Here is a 23,552-nt window from a genome sequence, read left to right on the forward strand (position 1 = left end):
CTGATATTTCAAGGTGACATCCCCCATTCACAGAGCATGACAAACCTTACACTTCTTTCTAGCTATCAGCATAAACTCTAGAATTTTCGTCTGTTGTAGTAAGCAACATCGAAGTAACAGCCTTTGTCAAGTAATAAGCACAGCTTGAATTCACATGCCGTATAACAGTATATCGTTTCCATCCACTCATACAACTAGCAGAGGGCAAGAATAAGGGGCAGCACTATACAGCAGCAGTAAATTTCCTTTGGCAGCATACATATCAGCAATAATTAATGTTGCAATTTTTCCTACTAACCAGATTTTGATAGTCATTTGTGTCCTACTGTCCTACATGCCAGCCTAATGATCTCTAAAACTGCAGAAAGGACGAGAATATTCACTCTTTTTGTATCTTTCTAACAGGTCTCCAATGGTTATTAAGTAGGCAAAATTCAAAATTACATGCCTAGCAGAGATACAGACATGTATAAAGAGGATTAACAGTGAGAAATTTTCCAATCAACAAAAATAATACTGTTTATCTTTTTATAAATTCAAAATTACATGCCTAGCAGAGATACAGACATGTATAAAGAGGATTAACAGTGAGAAATTTTCCAATCAACAAAAATAATACTGTTTATCTTTTTATAAACACATTATTTCATAAAGTTGATAACAATTTGACACTATAAGTATATAACAGATATATAAGTCAGACACGATCACACGAGTCAGCACGTCCTAGGCACACTGATTTAAGATGTGAAGCCTGCCTCCATCTAGGAGTGCTCTTACTTCCTAAACTTACATCATATCTTCACTATGACTATAACAATATAGCACGAAAAGCCGAAGGTCAAGAGGAAGCATAAGCATCAAGATAAACTGCTTAGCCTATCATTCTTATCTTCTAAGAATTGTTCTCCATTTACACTTTCATCCTTAACTCCAAACATTATTAGTAGAAGCAGGAGGGGATAACTGACTGTAGTCAATACCCAGTTCACAATCAACTGGTTAAGGTACGAGACACTGTGTACATCAATTTGCCAAGCAACTGCTGCCCCTGCACTCTGCACTCCCTTGTAGAAACCACTGTACCTGAAACATTTTACAGAAACTAATGTTTCAGTCCACATCAATCCCATCCCCCAATAGATGCACCAACAGCAATAATACAACACCGCCTATATTTATAACTCAATCTATCATTTTCACTAGTAATTCCAATTCTATAGCAGATTCATTAACTACAATAACACAAAATAACAGATGCACCAACAACAGCAATAATACAACACCGCCTATATTCATAACTCAATCTATCATTTTCACTAGTAATTCCAATTCTATAGCAGATTCATTAACTACAATAGCACTAAATAACAGACCAATTACTACTGCATAACACTAATCTAAAAGTTATGTCTTACCTGCTAAGTGTCTCTGAATCATCTGCCAGAGCACCAATAACCCAGTAAACCATGCTTTGGAACATGGCATCCAACAAGCCAAAGCTAAAATATAATAGGAATGGACCGGCATAAGCAGCACCCGAATCCTTAAAATCCAACTTCTCAGGAACATTATTCCTTGAGTACCTCAACTGATTGGCTAGACCACCTCCCCAAATCGCAGTTCCAAGCAAAGCAACAACCATAATCCCCAAATATCCCCTTTTCCTCCGACTCTGAAAGCTAAAATCCATCAAGTATCCTATCCCAATAGACCCCAACATCTGAGCCCCCCAATAAAACACATTATTAAACCCCCTAGTCCTCAAATTAAACAACTCCCCATTCACATTATTAAACTGATAAGTATAGAAAAAACTGCTCCCCCAAGCAGCTGGCACAATCAATAACATCTTCCAATTCAAGAACAACTTCAAAATCTCAGCGAGTTCAGTCGTTACATTCGAGTACTTAATATGAGCACACACACTCCCATCATTCCTAATCACTTCATTAGGTGGTAAAATACACAATGAAAGAAGTACACCAACACCCATAAAACACATAAATCCAATATAAGTCCCATCATTAACAGAACTAGCCTCAGCCCTATTATAATTCAATATAAATGGAATCAACCCACCTATAACTCCCCCCATATTAAATATACTCCAAAACATACTAATATAACTCCCTTTTCTCTTAGTTGTAGGATATGAAGTCATGATAGCTCCTTGACCAGCCCACAACAAACCAGCACCCACACCCAAAAGTGCACCAGCAGCAATCACAAAACCCTGAGAATGGTGGTGATTATAGTTCACAAACGAGCCTGCGTACAGCACATACGTCGAACACCCGGCTAGCAAGGTCAATCTAGGCCCTAATATATTGTAAATTCCACCACCCAAAATCCCAAACATTGCAAATGTAGTGTATAAAGCTGTATTAGCATTATTTGCTGCTGTATGATCAACCTGACCACCACCCCCCATACCAGATAATGCATTGAACATACCAGGGCAACAAAAACATACTAACCCTATTAATATTACTTGAATTAAAGGAGAATTATACCTTAATTTTGACATTTTTGTGGGTTCTTCTTCTTCCCTTTCCAAACCCATTATTTATATTGTATGATTTGAAATGGGGTTGATTGATATACTTGGAATATTGGATTTGATTGAAAAATGTTAATGATTTGTATTTAGAAAGGTCAAAGGAGAGAACTTTGATTGTGATTTGTAACGTAATGTAAAAAATGGAAATTAGACTGATGGATTTGTCTTGATCTGGGAATATTTATGGAAAACTACTCAATGAGTTGCCAGCTTTGTACGCTAAATAGGAAAAAATGACAGACAGTGAGCCAATCATAGGAAGAAATAGAAGATATTTGGCTTAATTAATATAGAAGGTTCACAAATCACAAGAGAAATGAATATGTTGATTTTGTAAATTCTATCCTATTTTTTTGTTTGCTTGTATTCTCGAAATGAGGTTGTATAATAATATAGAAGGTTCACAAATTAGAGAAAAGCAATAACGCACCAAAACAGAAACAATAACGCAACAGCACACAACAATGCGCACCACAACCAAAATTAATTAGGATTTGTGAGCCCTCATTTGTAGCAATTTAAACCGAATTTGCAGTAAATAATAATCTGGAATAATAAAATCAAAGCCTAAAATTCTCAAACAAACAAATAATTTGCGGAATTAAACAAGAATAAACCAAGATCGATTAAAAAACCTCTAGAAATTAAAGAGGCTTGATACCATGTTAAACTAAAGGAAATACGGGAGAAAATGGCTTAGCCTTTTGTATTGATAATTATTACATGTATATACACAATACATTAGGAAACCTAATTAGCCTAAAACTCCTAATAAGATAAACTTAACATAAATAAATACAATATTAACATAAATATAACCAAACTCTAATGTGTAGCATTGAGTTGTTTTGTTTGTTAGTTGTGATTATTGTTGAGAAGTTTAGCATCTTATTTTTAATTTTTTGTTTGGTTGAGAGAGAGTCGTATGAAGTTAATATTTTAACCAAATTTTAGAATTAGGAGAAAAAGGTAAAGATTCTCTTGTTGTTTATTATGAAGTATAGCTCATGATAATATTCATCTTGTAAAAACAAATATAAGATAAGTAACCAACTTCAAATAAGAAAAAGAATACCACTTAAAATCTTAAATAATGCATCAAACAAGGATATTCATCAGTTGATAACTTTTGTTAATGAAAAACAAATCTTGTATGTAACTGGACATTTCATTAACGAGAACATCTCATTTGATGTAAATACTCCTTCCCTCGATCTCTCACATAAGATGACTTTAGACGTGTATAATATTGATCAACATTAATGCCCTTCCTTAAATCCAAGATTGATTGTGCACTTTGGGATGTCAATTTAGATTTGAGCACTGATATAACTGATATTATAAGCGTCTTTTGTTCATTTTATTTTCACTTAATCAAACAATATACAGTTTAATCGGTTACGACTACGGTCTCAAAAAGTGGAGCCACGTAAAGTCGGAGGGAGTATTTTAATGTTATCCATTCGATCATCTTCAACTTTCTTCCATTTTTCCACGGCTATTTTCAGTTCTAAAACCCAGAAAAAATTAAAAATTATGCTCACTTCATCTGTTTTCCGCAATTCAATCACCTCAATTTCAGTATTTTCATCAACAACTACTAAACCAAAATTATCAAATTCAAACTCAATCAAAAAATTCCCTATTCAATTCAGAATTCGCGCCACTATTAAACAACAAAAACCCCTTCAATCTCAATCTCCAATTGAAGATTTTGATGAGAGAGAAAATTCTAAACCTAGGGTTTTGCTCAATAGTATTAGGGTTTTAGAGTGGGATAAGGTTTCCGACGCTGTTTCTTCCTTTGCCGGCACTTCTCTTGGTCGTGTTGCTTCAAGGGTTTGTTGAAATTTCTCCCAATTTGATTGTAATTTTGTTGAAATTGATTTTTAGGGTTTTGATTTTTTTGTTGTTGTTGTTGTAGGAACAATTGTTGTCGCTTGATCAGACGTATGAGGAGAGTTTGGAGTTGCTAAGAGAGACAAATGCAGCGGTTGAAATTCGCAAGCATAGTAATTCGTCCCTGGATTTCACTCCCATTGATGTTGTTCTGGTTTGTGCCTTCAATAAACTACGCGTAGTTACTATTTTGGGATATTCGGAAAATTTAACACTTTTGTTCTCAATTACTCTGTAGTAGTAATGGTTTATGTTTGGTCTTTTTAATATGACCCTATCTAAATTGAGGGATGGAGAAATGGTAGACATTGCCAAGCTAATATAAAGATTTTTTTTTTGCCCTTTTGTGATTTTATCAGATGCTATTTTATAAAGGGAAGGATTATGTGATTGCTATTTCTAGACTGAGTTATTACTTTTATTCTTGAAAATATGTGATGGAAATTTCCCTATTGAAATTCACTGTAAACTAATTAGGCCTGGAATGTTGATGTCTGTAACTTATAGTCGTGCTGCAAATGAGGACATGGAATTTTTAGTGTGCAAAGTTTGAAATTTGTCTTTGTACTTCATTTTGAGCTTAAGAGTATCAGTGTAAATAAGGTGACATTAAGCAAGGGAGCTACTTTACGTACACAGGACGTAGTCGTTTGTAACTAGTTTTGGTTGGTTTGTTAGCTCCCTTCAATCGAATAAATATTGGGCCTAAATAGTGGTATACCTGCAAGTGGGTGGCTAGCTAGACAAAGTAAGCTTACATGTATTATGTACTTTTGAGATAATCTTAGTGTCGAATTCATAGGTGAGATCTGCTGTAGACCATGCGCGGAGATCTTCACCAGTGGCTGGACAAGAAGCTATGGCTGTTGCAGTTCTGCTACAGATGGCAGAGGCTTTGCAGACTAACATCAAAGCAGCAATCAAAGAAAATGCCGATATGCTTGATCGTTTCATGCCCCTGGCTGATTTGGCAAGTATAAGAAGAATTGTTTTGTATAAGTTGTCTCTCAGCTATTTATTGGATGGATAATCTGTGATTTCACTCTTTATCTTTATGTTTTCCTTTATCCTTTATCAATGCAGATACTGGACTGGGTCACCAACAAATTGCTAGTCAGATCAATACTGCAAGTTATTGATGAAGATGGCTCTGTCAAAGACTCAGCAGTACGTTGCTTACCAATTTAACATCTGAAACCAGAGTATAAAGTTGTCTTGTTTCATTTTAACTTCTTATGGCATGCTTGGATTGGGGGTAATATATTAAGAGGGTAATAAAAGTCAAACTTGAAAAAACATAAGTGATTAGAAGTGCTGTTGTACAAGACAAGGTGTATACAAATAAAAAAGATAGTTGTGCCATGAGGAATAGAGAGAGATGGAGGAATTATTATCCTTATAAATTTATAATGAGGGTAATAGTTACCCACCCTCCCCTAGAGTAACTATTACCCCCAAAATGAGGGTATTAGTTCCTCTTTCTTCACCTCATACCACACCATCAAAACATAATTTTTCTTACAATCACACCATCACTATCTCCTCCTTTCCTACATTCACTTTCATTTTACTTAGTTTGGCTTTTTTTTTTACCCTAGTATTACATCTCTTCAATCCAAGCATGCCCTTAGACATAATTGTTACTGGTATTACTTAAGAAAAGTGTATTAGAAATTTTTGTTTAAGAAATAGCCTTGGATGAACAATGAAATGATATATAATGCAACCATAAGAGGGAAATAATCATATTAAGTGAAATGGCCCATGGTAGATTACAAGATCTTTAAAGTGGTAGTAAAGAGTATAAATTTAAAAAGAGCTGTTAGATGCTTTGCATATACTTTTACATTTAGGGAGTATTTTTTTCTATCTAGAGTTAGATGTTAATATGATTTTATCTGCTACCTTGAGCTTAAAGCTTGTACAGAGCATTTCATATCTAGAGTTTTATATTTATATAATCTGCTACATTGAGTTTAAAGCTTCTTTAAACAATTGTCTTGTTTATTTTTCTAATCTATTCTTGTATTAACATTCTTTACTTCAGAGTGGAAAACTCAAACAGGCACGTTGGCGAGTTTTGAACCTTGAAAACAAGGTTAGGACAACTCTTGATTGGTACTGAATCATGTTTGGATTCCTGCAAACATATAGAAGCCCATATATATTTCCAAAAGGTTACTTTGGTGGATATGTTTTCAGCTAGTAACTTTCCATGTAACTTGCACACATGTTGTCAGCAGTACTTCAATGGGCTTGAGTTCTGTATATTGGTGTTTTTTTTAAAAAAATAAAATATAAAAGTATATATTTATTTTGGGTCTCGATCATTTTTGTCTTCTTTTGCAGTTGCACCAGTTGATGAACACTCTTATTGCAAATGAAACAAATAAAACTAGTTCTTTGGTAAGCAATTCACTTCTATGCATCTGTTGCATTCTTTGTATTTTACTTCATGATATCATCTAACATGCGAGGAAATTTAGGAAGCAAGTAATGTTGATGGAAGATGGTGCATCAGATCAGGAGCACGTCAACTGACAAGTTTTAAAGGTTTATTGCTTTCAAGGTGAACTACTTATTCATGTAGCTAGGGTTACTGTTATATTATTTTGGACTCATAGCATAAAAATACTGTAATCTTGTCCCTGGTTCATGCTTTTCTTAGATTAGTATGCACATCCTCCCTTTTTTTTAGTTGTCCCTGGTTTACATGCTCTACTTTGACCATATTTTGTTATTTATGTGTAAGATAAAAGATAGCCATGTGGGATTTTGTTAGATTCATTTCTATAAGTATTTTCATAATGTTGACATAAGTGAAGGGAGTTAAGAACGATTCATGGAATTTGGGTTTATATTAGCATGTTGCTCTTGACCGAAGAGGATGGAGGGAAAGGATCTTTGTCAACATCCACCAGAGATATAATCTTGGCTCATGCAACTGACTCCATCGTATTGGGATTAAGGCTTTGGTTATTGTTGTTTAATCTACATTTTTTTTTATCATTCATCCATGACCTAGTTCCTATGGCATTATATCCAGTTTCTTTCTAATGAAGAGTGATATCTTTAGAGTTGATAAGTTTGTAATAACTAGGATATCAAGATGAAGTCAATTAATAACCGAAGTTGCTGAAAGGAATTGCATAGTCTTTATAATGGCTTGAATTCAATGAGTGGGGTGGAGTAAGTATATTATATTTGGAGACATGAACTTTGATAGGTTTAGTAGGACTTTGCTTCTTATAGTTGTTACCTATGATTATTTTTGTTGGAACATAGGATTCATATCCTTAATAATCTGTCTTCATGTGAATTGAGATCATGTTCTGACCATTTGGACACTACTTTTCTCTTGATACTTTTTTGAGGGAGACAGTAGGACTGTAGGAGTACTGATTTTGGTCCATGGTTCTTAAAAAGAAACCAAGAAGTTCTCCCAAATGTTATACGGGATTACTGATAATGGCTACAATGTAGAAGTACGCTCTACCCATTTTTGTTTTAGTCTTTGTGGCTTAAGGATGATTTCTGATTTCTCTTTGTGAAAGGAGAATTCTATGGTTTGAAGGGCTAGAAACATTGCTTTGACAATCAACATGTTCGTTATTCTTCGTCATGTGTATTTGTATTTACACAGTAGTTTGCTTACCATCTTCAAGCTTCCTTTTTTTTTTGATTAAAATTTCATTAGAGACGACAGGCGAGATGATAATGTGAACATGCCCCTTCATGTGTGACAGTTTATCTTTCGTTTGCTTAGAAATATTATCCCTTTATCTGTTATCGTTTAAGTTTTATATTGATTTCTTTTAACAGTCTTATCATTCATAACTTTAATTTTTATTTTGTGTTGTTATAGCGGAGCTGGCATGGGGAATATTATTGAGCCAGTCTCTGCTGTGCAGCTAAATGATGAATTAATGGAAGCAAAGGCATCCATTGCTGATGCAGAGGCTGAAGTTCTTTTGGATATAACAGAAAAGGTAGTATATTTCATGCTATGGATTGTCTCCTTTATTTGGTTTGACCTGGACAAGCTATTAATGACTTGTAGCTTTGCTTACTCTTGAGCAGATTAAACTGGACCTTGATAACATTGAAAAATTATTGAAGAGTGTAATTGCACTTGATGTTGTAAGTATAGCTTCTTGGTCTTTTTCCCTCTCTATATGCCTCTATTTTTTCATGGCTTGAAAGTTTTGTAGAAATTTCTTAGAGGCAAATAATGTAAATACTTTACCAAATTGGTGAAACTTGCTTACTACATTTGGTTGTGATGAAAATGTGAAGGCTAATTTTGTTAAAAAAAATCTACATGCTACAGCATGCAACAATTTCAGTATTTTTTTCTTCATGAGGAACTTCTTTCCATTTTTTTTATTCTATTCTTATTTTTTAAATATATATTTTTTCATTCTAGATGATATAATGACATAATGTACTTTGGTTAAGCAGAGAATCGTAGACTTGATCTCTAGATGCCAAAACGTGTAAACTCTAAGTTTGTTGGGCTAATTCATACTTGATGATTCAGAAGAGAGCTCTTGATTTGAATTTTTTCATAACCTTTTATGGCTTCATATAGATCCATGTGATGGTCAATTTATTGGTCTGCTGCCGAGATTAACAAATCTGTTTACTTCCGTAATTTCTCATTCCAGCATTTCGCTTAATGAAGGTAAATGCTAGAGCCAGTTTTGGCCTCTCATTAGAAGGAACCTGTCCTGAGTTACTTCTACTGGATGATAAGAATACACCATCATCTTCAGAAGGCTTTTTGCATAAAAATAACGCTATGAAGCTTGCCTACTCCACCAATAAGCAATGGAAGTTGTGTATGCCCAAAGCATATCATCCTATTTTACTTCAACGACACCGGCATGATCTACGGGAAGCCAAAAAGGATGTCGCTAATGCTATTGCTGTATGACCACTCACACTTGTTTTTCCTATTTGTTTTACTTTCATGACAAAGATATTGTTATTTGTGCTATAGCATTATTATTGGTCATCACCCTTGACCTTGTTTGGACTGAGATAGGTAAAATTATAAATATGTAATTTTTTAAATTTATGCGCTTATCTAGTTCTTCTTGGCATCGTCTTGATCAGCTGGAACTCGAACTCTAATTTCCATAGGAATTTCGGAGAAGAAAAATAAATGGGACAAATTTCGGCCAGCAAGAAGTCACACAAGAAAATATTGAAATCCTACAAGAGAAGGTAATTTTGCAGTTTGTAGAGGTCCTTGCCTTAAACTATTGCCCCAATATGTTGGTCTAATAAACTCTACACTGTAGGTTACTCAATTGGAACAAGCTCACCCAGTTCCTGCTGATATAATGATTGCTAAGAATACAAAAGTTCTTCTTATAACTGGACCTAATACAGGTGGCAAAACCATTTGCTTGAAAGCGGTTGGATTGGCTGCCATGATGGCAAAAGCAGGTGAGGTCTCTTCTCCATTTTCATTAAATTAAGCTACATCTATGTTGCACAGACCTGGATATGGATATTAGATTGGTATGGACCCAGAAAAAATGGCAAGTGTGAGAATAATTTGTTACAAAAAATGTGTATCCAAGATAAATCAGTGTCAATATTGAACATGGTACATACAGCTATAATTGCTATTGATACATGCACTTGGAGTCACCCGATGAAGAGAAGGTGGCCTTTTGGATCATTTTGTGTATGGTGAAGATGATCAGAAGCTCTAGTCATTTAGTTTATTTTATTTACTCCTGTGTTAAGTATTTGTTATAAGAATATTAAGAATGATAAAACAAACAAGATGTTAGTGGAGGCAGGAAGGGGTCTTTGTTAAACTAATTGATGTAATGAATGAACCCCCACTTCCTCCCAAGGGTAGGCAGACGAGTTGTTGAGAATATTAGTTCTTCAGTTTTCATCTGGCCTCTAGTATATTATTATGTGAGTTTTCTCTTAGTTTTTAGAACGCTAGGACATATATATCAACCGTGGTTTGAAACATGACTGGGATGGAAACCAATTTTGTGATTTACGCCACAAATTATGTCTATTATGTCACCTCACAATAATGGATTAACAACATCTTTTATTATCAGGCCTGTATGTTGTATGTGCTGAACCTGCACAGGTCCCATGGTTTGATTCTGTTTTTGCTGATATTGGTGATGAACAGTCATTGTCTCAGTCTTTATCAACTTTCTCAGGACACCTCAGGCAAATCAGTGTGAGTATTGTGCTTGAAATATGATTCAGTCTTTTGATCTTTTTATCATAATAATTAGTGCTGTGTGTGCAGCTTTTTTTTAAACTTCTTACGTTAACTTTTAGAGGCAAACGCTTATGTCTTTTAATACTTTCATGCTTACCGTAGGTACAAACACTGATACCTTTAATTATCATTAAGTAAAACTTATTAACTGATATCTTTAATTATCAACGAGTAAAAACTATTAATCAAAATTAATATTATTTGAAAATATACATTTTGACGAAACTAATAGGATCCTGCATGAATATGTTTTTCCTTATGATGAGGCATCTAAAAGATTCTTCAGTTGTTGAGTGGACAGTAGTAGAGCTCATCAGCTGAATTTGCTTAGTTTGATGACCTGGGCCTTCTCCTCCTTTCCTTATGTTATATACTAACTTCCCTTCACAGTGTCATATTTCTTTCAAACACTAATTAATATTGACCTTTGGCCCTTTGCTGTAAAATTTTAAGGAAATTAAGGATGCACAATCAAATGGTTTTGTATTCTTGTTTCCCCGCTTGAAATTTCTCAAACCCATGTTAAAGTCATCCAGTGTGAGAAAACATTCTTGTAGGAAAGAAAAGATGAAGAATAAAGTTACAACTCATTCTTTCTATTTTATTCTATACTAACTACTAAGTTTGCTTATCACAGATTTTTTTTTTTTTTTAATCCTAGTCTATTTTAGTGATATATATGTGTATGTGAACGGGGGAAAGGTGGGTATTTTATTGTGTTTGTCATTCTGGCTAGATGTTGTATCTTCAAATTGCTTGCTACATACTTGTAAGTAGTCTCAAGTGTTGATCTTCTGTATGGATCACAGGATATACAAGCTAGATCTACTAGTCAATCTCTGGTGCTTTTGGATGAGGTAAGTATACATTATCCGTTTTCATCTCTAAAACATCATTTGTAGTACGCTTCTGATGCATCTTTAATACACTAGAACATAGGAAGTGGTAGGAAAATTATGTTTTGCCCTATACGTAGGTGAAGCTAAGAATGATATTTGTTTCTTCATATATTAGTATTAGATGCAGCTCTCAAGCTATCAAGACACTCTTGGAAACTGACACTTTATTTCTTCATATATTTGTTTAATCTTTACCTATGTTTAGATTGGTGCTGGCACTAATCCTTTAGAGGGAGCAGCACTTGGTATGTCTGTTCTTGAGTCATTTGCTGAAGCTGGTGCCTTACTAACTATAGCCACAACACATCATGGTGAACTTAAAACCCTCAAGTATAGGTATGACTGAAAGAGACTATTTGTTATTTTTAAGACTTAATATTAGAGTTATTAGCCTTTTTGTCACCTGAGGTGAGCTGCAAGCCCTCAGAAGATTTAAAGTTTTTGTTTGAAAATTATCTCTTTTGCAGCAATGATGCATTTGAAAATGCATGTATGGAGTTTGATGAAGTCAACTTGAAGCCAACTTACAAAATTCTTTGGGGAGTTCCAGGTTGTTATCTCATAAAACCTAAGCAAATCCAGTTCAAAAATTCCTAATATCTGGGCTTTCTTTGTCCGTGGCAAATTATTCGATATTGTGCACCGTGGGTGAAGCCAATGAATTCCTTGCTATCAGTTCTATTTTGTTGCCTTCAGCGATTTTTATTTTACATTAGATTTTGTTGTTTAAGGTCTTGCAACCTGGCCAGTTTCATTCCATGCACCTTCCTCCTGTGCACATTATGCTTTTGTACCTAAGACTGTTATTATTGTATTGCAGGACGTTCAAATGCTATTAATATAGCTGAAAGGCTTGGGCTTCCTAAAGTAATTGTAAATAATGCTCGTGGACTATATGGAGTCGCCAGTGCAGAGATTGATGAGGTGAATACTTTTCTTCTGTTATTCTCACTCCGAATCCTCTCACAGACGGGAATTGGAGAGTATTGAATTTTATCAGGAGAAACCAAGGGAAACTTTGAGGGCCCTGTTCTTTGTCCTTCGTAGTGGAAGTTTTACTTTGTAATGTTTGATCAATTTGTGCTCATGTTTATTCGAAAAGTATTGCAATAAAGGCAGATTCTTGTTATTTTGCCAACACCAGCAATGAAAAAACAAAAAAGTACACCTAATTTATTATTTCTTGCTATTGTTTATGTGTGTCTTGGGGGGGGGGGATTGACTTTTGTGCAGTCTTGCTTTTAAGTAGTAAAAATATGATATGATGGGGAAATTGTTTCTCTGAGATTAATGTTTTGGAAAATGCAGAACATCTTGAAAGAGTGTACAGTGCTCTAACTATTGAAAGGGTGTGTTGACACTTCTTCATAGCTTCTAAACATGATGCTTTGAACATCATGAATCTTACGTCTCTTCTCTTGTTCCTCATTACTCTAGCTTGGAACTTAATATGGTCTGACAAGAAGGATTGCATGTGCAAGCCTTTACTTTTCTTGATTCTGAAAAAAAAAAAAAATGACCTTCACATAATGTTTTATTGTTTTTGCAATATTTTAGGTCATATATGATTTGGAGAAGTTCAAGCTAAATGTTGAAGAATATAAAGATGAAGCGCAACGTTACTTGAGGTTAGATCTCCCTTTTTTTTCAAGTACCGGTGATTATAAATTTGAATCCCAGTGCTGTTTAAACTTAAGGATGATTTCTTTTCCTTGTGTGTATCTGGGTTGGGGTGGGGGACTGGTGACGGTTTCATGATCAGTTTTTGTATAATTTTTCTTGAGTACTTTAGCTTGTCCATTAGCTTTACAAATATTTTAGACATGATGTCTAAAAATCTTTAAATTCTGCAATGTCATGGTCCCTAACTGAGTGACTGGAGAAGACTTCCTTGGTCATGTGTATTGTGTACTATTATCCCTTTAGTTGTTTATATGAGCTGGGTTTGATCTGCAATGCCTTCAAGATGGCTATTCTTCAGTCATAGAAGATGTTGGGGATTGGGAGAAATAACTGTTTGTTGTGGGAGAGTTGGAAAGTAATTATAAGAACTGATAAGTCTCCTTACATGTCTATTATGATAGGCTTTCCAGAGATCTTCATGAGAAAGTGCAGCATACCCAGAAGAAGCTTGATGAACATAGTTCTAATCTTAAATATAGAATGATGCAACAAATAACAGAGCTTGCATCTACAGCACGTTCAAATCTACACATGAAAATGCGTCAGTATCGTGCATCTGCACATAAGAGAAAACATCCTGCAGAAGCGAACGTGCAACCAGCTGGTACACTGATTAATAGCCAGCATTATACAGCAGGTTCCAATACTGTTGTTCCCGAAACTAGAGGTACATCTTCTGCCAAGGAGGTCAAGCCATCATCATCAGGTATAACCAATTTATATCCCCTTTAATCTTACATGTAGTCCCTTTACTTGTTAGCATGCGTAGGAGTGCCCAAGTGAATGCAATTATTCCAAACAACCATCAATCGATGGGCCTTTATTTTTTTTGATAAGAAAAGGAAATTTCTTTGGAAAATTATATAAAATGAAACGAGGAACTTTATTTTGGGACGGACTTGGGAGGGGGTAACAGCCTAACAGGGACTTCCTCTTGAATTCTGACAAACTTTCATTGAAGGTCTAGAGAAAAAAACTATAATCCCCAAGGTTGGTGAGACCGTGCAAGTTCCTTCCCTAGGGATGAAGGGAACAGTTCTTAAGGTGGAACCATCCAAAGATGAGATATTAGTACAAGCTGGTAAACTGAAGTTGAAGTTGAAAATGTCTGCAATTAAGTCCTGACTGGTAATAATGCTGTGCAGTTGTGAAGATAGATAGGTATGTCGATTCATCTATCTGTCAGCATCGTATTTGGTAATCTTTTTGACAATGTAGAAAAGAAGTAAAAACAAAAGGTTGGATTGCTGAAGCGTGGAGGATTGCTCTATTTGGAAGTATGGTGGCATTGTGCTGCACTTGAAAAGAAAGAAAACAACAGCTGTTTAGGTTAGAGCTTTCCCATGATGCGGTATTCTATTATGGATATTGTATAGCTACGTGTGTTATATTCCTGATCAAACTTGATTTTTAGATGTTGTAAGTACATAATGTAATAGCTTAAGTGCATGATTATTTTAGCCCTGTTTTTGTATACAAGTGATGACACTTTGTGTATTCATAAAATTATTATATTTAACATTTATATTTATGTCTGGAAAGTTTATGATATCAAAATTAATTGCTTTATATTATTTAACATAATGTTGGAATGCAGAAACCCCCTTCTACTAATGAAGAATTTAATGAGCCTAATTGGAGATCATGAGATGTTAATATGACATGAGCACGACCTATATTTTTTTTGGGTTTTGCTATACATAGCCCTAAGGGCTATGCATAAGAATCAACAATTTCATATCATTAATTCTATTTTTCTTGTTCCAATGGAATCTTATAGTATTATTAATCCAAAATTAATCCATCCCAAAAATGTAACTAATATTTTTCTAGTTTTCTTACCTACACAATTAAATACCATGAAAATGCTTTTTCTAAAAAAAAAAAAGTTCAATATCATCATCCTCTCTCTAGTCCAATCTATCCTAAGATGGATTCAACTAGTTGTTTGGGTGCCGAAGATATGCGAGGTCGTATGTGGCACTTCTAGTAAAATACCTTTATTTGATATGTATGAATGAAATATTTTGAACCAATGAAGATTGGCTAGGCATGGGAATAGTACTCCATAGTTTTGTTGGATGGGAGTACGTTAAAACAAATTAAAAGCTTGAAAAGGATGATAATAACTAAGTTTATCTTCTAATAAACCAAATCAGGCGTATAAACAATTTTTTTTTAAAAAAATAAATATCTTAGCAGCACACTAATATATTGCAGTATTGTCCACTTAGTATTATCTAATACGGAGTAGATGGTTTGGTTGCTATATGTTGTTTCTTGGAAGAATGTGGGTAAAAGATTAACTTGCACGGTGTTTATTTTGGATTTTAATACTACTAAAAAAATTTCTTTTTTACCGTATATATAATATAATTTTCTATTGGTATGACGTTAGATTGTTAATGCTTAACTAACTAAATAAAATACAAAAGTTTAATCCTGAAAGGAAAAAAAAAATAGCTTTAATGGGTTAATAAATGCATTTTGATAATAACTTATCCCATAAACAATATTACATTAAATTAATAATAACTTAAATTAATAATAATATAAGATTCCATTGAAACAAGAAAAATAGAGTTAATGATATGAAATTGTTGATTCTTATTAAGGGCTATGTATAGCAAAACCTATTTTGTTTTTTATATTTTTTAGTTAGGACATATCAAATTTAACCATTGATTCTCTTTTTTTTTTTTTTTTTTTTTTACACAAATTTAACCATTGATTCGGAATTGAAGACTTTGAATGAAAAATGCTGGGATGGAGAGATAAGAGAGAATAGTGTTTGGGTGCTAATGAGATGAGATAACTAGCAAGGTACTCGAGTTTAACTTAATCAACTCTACCACTAGAGTTGTCAAAAGTTGACCCGACCCGAAATACGGACTCAAACCCGATTATTACCCGACCCATCTGAACCTGAAAAAATGGTGACCCAAATCAGACCTAACCGTACCCAACCTGAAATCAACCCTAAACTCGAGTTAACCCGAGTGTGTGAGACCCGAACCCGAACATGAATTGACCTGGAGATGACCCGACCCAAATGTAACCCCTAAATTATTGACCTGAACGAACCCGACTTGAACAGAAATTGACCCAAACCAATTTTAACCTGTCAAAACCCGAATTTAACAACATGAACATTTTTGACAACATATAATGACCATTTATGGTTCCAAACGGCATTATATGACCCCGAGATGTATCCCCTAAAATCTTATTTCTTTTCAACACCGGAACCCGAAACCTTCAAAATTTCTCAAAAGGCGTGTATATCGCCTTCAATTTTGGATTTTTTTGACTTTTTTCGCCTAGAAATAAAAATTGCCGAAATTTTTACCATGGTCCATTATATCCTCCGGGAGTCCAATTGGGTGGGTGGGTGGAACCATCCAATTTGCTTTTAAACTGCCAATCTACCGGTTTACAACTTGCACCAATTTCATTAACTTAAGCCTACCACGAACATTTATGACAACATATAATGATCATTTATGGTTCCAAACGGCATTATATGAACCCAAGATGTATCCACTAAAATCCCATTTCTTTTCGACACCGGGACCCGAAACCTTCGAAATTTCTAAAAAAGCATGGATATTAATTAGCTTTCAATTTTGGAACTTTTTGACTTTTTTCGCCCGGAAAAAAAAAATTGCCGAAATGTTTACCATGCTCCCTAATACCCTCCGGGAGTCCAATTGGGTGGGTGCAACCATCAAATTTGCTTTTAAACTGCCAATTTACCGGTTTACAACTTGCACCGATTTCATTAATTCAAGCCTACCACGAACATTTATGACAACAATGATCATTTATGGTTCCAAACGGCATTATATAACCCCGAGATGTATCGCCTAAAACCTAAAGGCTTTTCGACACCAGGCCCCGAATCCTCAAAAAATTCTCAAAAAACGTGGATATTAGCCTTCAATTTTAATTTTTTTTTCACTTTTTTTCGCCCGGAAATTAAAATTGCTGAAATGTTTACCATGGTCCATAATACCCTCCGGTAATCCAATTGGGTGGGTGGAACCATCAAATTTGCCTTTAAAATGTCAATATACCGGTTTACAACTTGCACCGATTTCATTAACTCAAGCCTACCACGAACATTTATGACAACATATAATGATCATTTATGGTTCCAAACGGCATTATATGAACCCGAGATGTACCCCTAAAATCTAAAGACTTTTTAACACCAGGCCCCGAATCCTCAAAAAAATTTCAAAAATCGTGGATATTAGCCTTCAATTTCGGATTATTTTCACTTTTTTTTTGCTCGAAAATAAAAATTGCCGAAATGTTTACCATGATCCATAATACCCTCCGAGATTCCAATTGGGTGGGTGGAACCATCAAATTTTCCTTTAAACTGCCAATTTATCGGTTTACAATTTGCGCCGATTTCATTAACTTAAGTTTACCACGAACATTTACGACAACATATAATGATCATTTATGGTTCCAAACGTTATTATATGACCCTAAGATGTATCCCTTCAACCTCATTTCTTTTCGACACTGGGACCTGAAACTTTCGAAATTTCTAAAAAAGCATGGATATTAGCCTTCAATTTTGGAATTTTTTGACTTTTTTCGCTCGAGAAAAAAAATTGCCAAAATGTTTACCATGGTTCCTAATACCCTCCGAGAGTCCAATTGGGTTGGTAGAACCATCCAATTTGCTTTTAAAGTGCCAATTTACCGGTTTACAACTTGCACCGATTTCATTAACTCAAGCTTATCAAGAACATTTATGACAACATATAGTGATCATTTATGGTTCCAAACAGCATTATATGACCCCGAGATGTATCCCCTAAAATCTAAAGGATTTTCGACATCAGGTCTCGAATCCTCAAAATTTTCTCAAAAAGCCTTCAATTTTAGATTTTTTTCACCTTTTTTCGCCCGGAAATTAAAATTTCTGAAATGTTTACCATGGTCCATATAACCCTCCGAGAGTCCAATTGGGTGGGTGGAACCATCAAATTTGCCTTTAACCTGCCAATATATCGGTTTATAACTTGCACCGATTTCATTAACTCAAGCCTATCACGAACATTTATGACAACATATAATGATCATTTATGGTTCTAAACGGCATTATATGAAGCCAAGATGTATCCCCTAAAATATAAAGGCTTTTCGACACCCTGAATCCTCAAAAAAAATTCAAATAACGTGGATTTTTTGCCTGGAAATAACGGCCTTCAATTTTGGATTTTTTTCACTTTTTTTTGCCTGGAAATAAAAATTGCCGAAATATTTACCATGATCCATAATACCGTCCGATAGTCCAATTGGGTGGGTGGAACCATCCAATTTGCCTTTAAACTGCCAATTTACTGGTTTACATCTTGCACAGATTTCATTAACTCAAACCTACCACGAACATTTATGACAACATATAATGATCATTTATAGTTCCAAACGGCATTATATGACCCCGAGATGTATCCCCTAAAATCTCATTTCTTTTTGACACCGGGCCCCGAAATCTTCGAAATTTCTAAAAAAACATGGATATTAGCTTTTCAATTTTGGAACTTTTTGACTTTTTTCGCCCGAAAAAAAATTACCAAAATGTTTACCATGCTCCCTAATACCCTCTGGGAGTCCAATTGGGTGGGTGGAACTAGGGGTGTTCAAATCCGGGTACCCGAAAAAGCGCGTACCCGGATCTTCGGGTAGTTTGGAACTCGGCCCATGTCCCGACTAGAGGTGATCATTTGCGGGCTTGGACGGGTAGCGGGTCGGGCCTATGCTTTTTTTTGTCCAACGGGCTTTATGTAGCAAACCCGAACCCTTTAATGCGGGCTTGATACTTTGTCCATGCCCGCTTGTTAAACGGGTCGGGCTTGCCCGCGGGCTAACGGGCCTTTATTTTTGTTTTAATTTTTTTATAACACTAACTAATTTTTTTATTATTTACTTGTGCTAAAATTATTTTGGTATAGTTGTCTTATAATTTTTTGTTCACAAATGGTAATAGATTTTTTAAAAAAAGTTGAAATTATGACATATGTTATAAATATATGTAAGATAAAACTTATTTAAAAAGTGTTAATGATAAATTAAAAAATTAAAATGAAAAATTGTAACTAATAAAAGCTTATAGTTCAATATAGTCTCTTTGCATTTATTTTCAAAAATACACAAAGTATGTCATAACTAACTAATTAAATAAAATTATTAGAGTAATAAAGTAAGAATGTTATTATTATTATTATTATTATTATTATTGTATATTAATAAACGGGCCGGGCGGGCTAGCCCGCGATACATATTTCTTGTCCATACTCGCCCATTTATGTTAACCGGTCGGGCCTAGCCCGCCCAAATATCCAATTTTTTTAAAAAGGTTGTCCAAGCCCACCCTTTTTGCGGGCCGGGTTGGACGGGCTTAGCGGGCCGTCCCGCCCATGAACAGCTCTAGTCCCGACCCGAGAAAATCGGGTACCCGAATTTTCCGGGTCAGTTCAGAGGGTACCCGTTTTTTTTTTTTTTTTTTTTTTTTTTTTTTTTTTTTTTTTTTTGGAGATTAACCATTAACAATTAGAAAAGAAGTAATTCAGTAGCTCTAATCCACCAATTAATACATATTCAATCGAAAATTAGTCTGCTTCCCTTCTCTAACCATGAACCCTATATAATTTATACATATTACATATCATAAAACTTTAATAATGTAAATCCCACATCAAGTTCACAAACACACCTTCAATGAAAGGGATTTATATGAAAAAAATATTCAATATACAAATTGAAGAATACCAAAAATCGATTACAAAAGAGAAATTGAATAATACACAACAAAATGGACATCAGCTCCCTCTACCCCTCGTCCGACGACCACCTCATAGTCAGCCTACAGGGCCCTACACCGTCAATCTCCAACTCAAACAATCTCCGACCTTGATAAATGGTGAGGTGAGATGGTGAGATTTTTGCAAATTGTGGATATTGTTGCCGCCTCTTGCATGCATTGGGGTGAGATGTAGAGAAAATTTTACATTTTACTGAGAAGAGAGTGGAGGGATGAATTGAAATCAGAAGAACAAAGAGAAAGTGAAAAAAAAAAGGAAAGAGAAAGAGGTATGAGGGAATGACGGCTAAGAATTTTGGACTGAGAAAAAAAAACCCTAAAAGGCTAAGATAGTGGGCTGGGCTGAGAATACAAAGTAAGTGACGGTTTGTTGTTGTTGTTCATTTCTTTTTTTTTTTTGTTAATTATTTATTTTTTAACCGGGTATTCGAGTACCCGATATTAGCACAACGTGTTTCATGTCCCGGCCCACGAAACTGTTATTTTACCTGGACGGGTACCCGACCCGCCAAAAACAGAAAAAATTCCTAATTTCCCATCGGGTTTTTTGCAGGTCATCGGGTAATCGGGACGGGACAATTGGGTCGGTTTTTTTTTTTTAACACCCCTAGGTGGAATCATCAAATTTGCTTTTAAACTGCCAATTTACCGGTTTACAACTAGTACCGATTTCATTAACTCCAGCCTACCACGAACATTTATGACAACATATAATGATCATTTATGGTTTCAAACGGCATTATATGACCCCGAGATGTATCCCCTAAAATCTCATTTCTTTTCGACACCAGGCCCCGAAACATTCGAAATTTTAAAAAAATCATGGATATTAGCCTTCAATTTTGGAATTTTTTTACCCAGAAATAAAAATTGCCGAAATGTTTACCATGGTCCATTATACCCTTCGGGAGTTGACCTGACCCACTCTTACCGACCCAAACCCGACCTGTTTACCCGAATTGACAGCTCTACCCGAAACCTCCAAAATTTCCCCAAAAGCGTGGATATCAGCCTTCAATTTTGAATTTTTTTACTTTTCTTCGCTCGGAAATAAAAATTACCGAAATGTTTACCATGGTCCCTAATACCCTCCGGGAGTCTAATTGGGTGGGTGGAACCATCTAATTTGTCTTTAAACGACCAAATTACCGGTTTACAACTTGCACTGATTTCATTAATTCAAGCCTATCACGAACATTTATGACAACAAATAATGATCATATATGGTTCTTAACGACATTATATGACCCCGAAATGTATCCCATAGAATTTCAAAACTTTTTCGACACTAGGCCCCAAAACCTCCAAAATTTCTCAGAAAGCGTGGATATTAGCCTTCAATTTTGGAATTTTTTGATTTTTTTTCGCCCGGAAATAAAAATTTCCGAAATGTTTACCATGGTCTCTAATATCCTCCTGGAGTCCAATTGGGTGTGTGGAACCATTCAATTTGCTTTAAAATGACCAATTTACCAGTTTACAACTTGCACCGATTTATTAGTTTACAACGGCCAATTTAATTAACTTGCACCAAACCCGACTTGAACCAAAATTGACCCAAAGTTGTTTTAACCCGTCAAAACCTTAATTTAACCCGACTTGTTACAAACCTGACCTGAATTCAACCCGACCCGTTCCTAACCCGACCCAAATTCAACCCAACCTGTTACAAACTCGACCCGAAATCAACCCGACTTGTTATTGACCTGACCCAAATTCAACTCGACTTGTTATTGATCTGTCTCGAATTTTACCATACCTATTACTAACCCAACTCAAAAATTCAACCCGATCTGTTATTAACCCGACTCGAAATTAACACGACTTGTTATTGATCCGACCTAAATTCAACCCAAATTGTTCCTGACCCGATTTCAAATCACCTTAAATGCAATTTAGACCACCTTATTATTGTTGATCAAAGCATTTTGTCTTGGGAGACCAAGTCCGTCCAAGCCAGCAAAAGAAGGAAGCATCATCCTCAAATTTAAATGTTAAATATAATATATATTTGTTGTATGGTCAAAGGAGATAATTATTTCTTACTAAATTATAGACTATATTTCCCTAGTATATTGCCATATATATTATAGTCAAATGAAATAATTGGCTTTATGAAAATGGTAATGATCTATTTATAGTTAGTTGAACCCGAATATGACCTGACTTGGAAATGACCCGACCTGATTGTAACCTGCAAATTATGGACTTGAACATAACCCGACTTGAATCCGAGAAAGACCCGACTTGGAAATGACATAACCTAATTATAACCCGCAAATTATTGACTTGAACTGAACCCGACTTGAACCTGAGAATGACCTAACTTGAAAATGACCCGAACTGATTATAATCCGCAAATTATTGACTTGAACCGAACCTGACTCAAACCCGAGAATGACCCGACCTGATTTTAACCTACAAATTATTGATTTGAACCAAACCCGACTCGAACCCGAGGATTACCCTAACTTGTTTTAACCCGTGAAAACCTGAATTAAATCCGACCTATTGTTCACCCGACCCAAATGTAACCCGACCTGTTATTAACCTGACCTAAACCCGATAAGAAGTATGACCCGACGTGTCACGACTTAAGCATGACCCAACCCAAACCCGACCCGCATAGGTTATGGAATTAATCAGAATTGACCTGACTCGAGTTGACCCGACCCACCCTTACCCGACCTAAACCCGACCCATTTACCGGCATTGACATCTCTATCTACCACTAGTGGTTAAAATAGTGAATGGCTTGGGAGGTAGATACTTGAATTCTTGGCCGTATGCCCGTAGCTGGTTCTTTACTACTATAACTGGCAACAATAGGTACTAATTTTTTTAGAACATAATAGGTATATTGAAATTGAAGGTGATAATCTATTAGTCATCAACTCAATAAAAGGAATCTGGGAAATACCTTGGCAGATTGAACATATTATCGAAGGCACTCGTTCTTTTCTTTCTCAGTTTCACAATTGGAGCATCCATCACATCTACTGAGAGGCAAATTACGCAGTGGATTGGATAACTAATGTTGGCCATTTAGTGTGTAGTAGTATGAATATTAATGTTTGTAATAACTCTAGTTTGTTTTCTATTCTTTCTTCTGATACATTAGGAATTCTCCTCATGAGAAGGGCTTCCTAATATTTTTTTCTTCTTACTTTCTAAAAAAAAAAACGAAATGTATGGCTACATGCCTACATCACATTCATTTGAAAAAAAAAATAATAATAATAAATAAAATTAAAATAAAATAAAAGTTTAAGAAAAAGGTGTAAACTTTTAGCCAAACTAAACTTTCCGCGCAAATCACATGAATGCATGACCCATCCTTGAATCTTTTCTACCGTCAGTTATTTAATCAATAACAGCATTAGAAAATTTGTAAAT

General features: G+C 35.1%; 2 protein-coding genes across 2 annotated transcripts; one reads left to right on the forward strand and one right to left on the reverse strand.

The window, feature by feature from the left end:
* Nucleotides 1-603: 603 nt before the first annotated feature.
* LOC110692946 (UNC93-like protein 1) lies at nucleotides 604-2,824 on the reverse strand. Its single transcript, XM_021870032.1, has 2 exons — nucleotides 1,419-2,824; nucleotides 604-1,086 (listed from the first exon to the last, which is right to left on the reverse strand). Exons 1-2 carry the CDS (start codon nucleotides 2,564-2,566, stop codon nucleotides 861-863), a joined length of 1,374 nt encoding a protein of 457 aa, XP_021725724.1. The 5' UTR covers nucleotides 2,567-2,824; the 3' UTR covers nucleotides 604-860.
* Nucleotides 2,825-3,952: 1,128 nt separating this feature from the next.
* On the forward strand, nucleotides 3,953-14,837 carry LOC110692947 (endonuclease MutS2-like). Its single transcript, XM_021870033.1, has 20 exons — nucleotides 3,953-4,402; nucleotides 4,488-4,616; nucleotides 5,265-5,432; nucleotides 5,546-5,629; nucleotides 6,510-6,560; nucleotides 6,812-6,868; nucleotides 6,949-7,031; nucleotides 8,328-8,451; nucleotides 8,543-8,602; nucleotides 9,147-9,392; nucleotides 9,608-9,691; nucleotides 9,769-9,916; nucleotides 10,558-10,685; nucleotides 11,540-11,587; nucleotides 11,835-11,965; nucleotides 12,097-12,179; nucleotides 12,450-12,553; nucleotides 13,187-13,257; nucleotides 13,714-14,018; nucleotides 14,274-14,837. The coding sequence occupies exons 1-20, from the start codon at nucleotides 4,016-4,018 to the stop codon at nucleotides 14,435-14,437; spliced, it is 2,655 nt and encodes an 884-aa protein (XP_021725725.1). The 5' UTR covers nucleotides 3,953-4,015; the 3' UTR covers nucleotides 14,438-14,837.
* The last annotated feature ends 8,715 nt before the right edge of the window (nucleotides 14,838-23,552 follow it).

The sequence above is a fragment of the Chenopodium quinoa genome, unplaced genomic scaffold (assembly GCF_001683475.1).
Source record: "Chenopodium quinoa cultivar QQ74 unplaced genomic scaffold, ASM168347v1, whole genome shotgun sequence".
Lineage (NCBI taxonomy): Eukaryota > Viridiplantae > Streptophyta > Magnoliopsida > Caryophyllales > Amaranthaceae > Chenopodium > Chenopodium quinoa.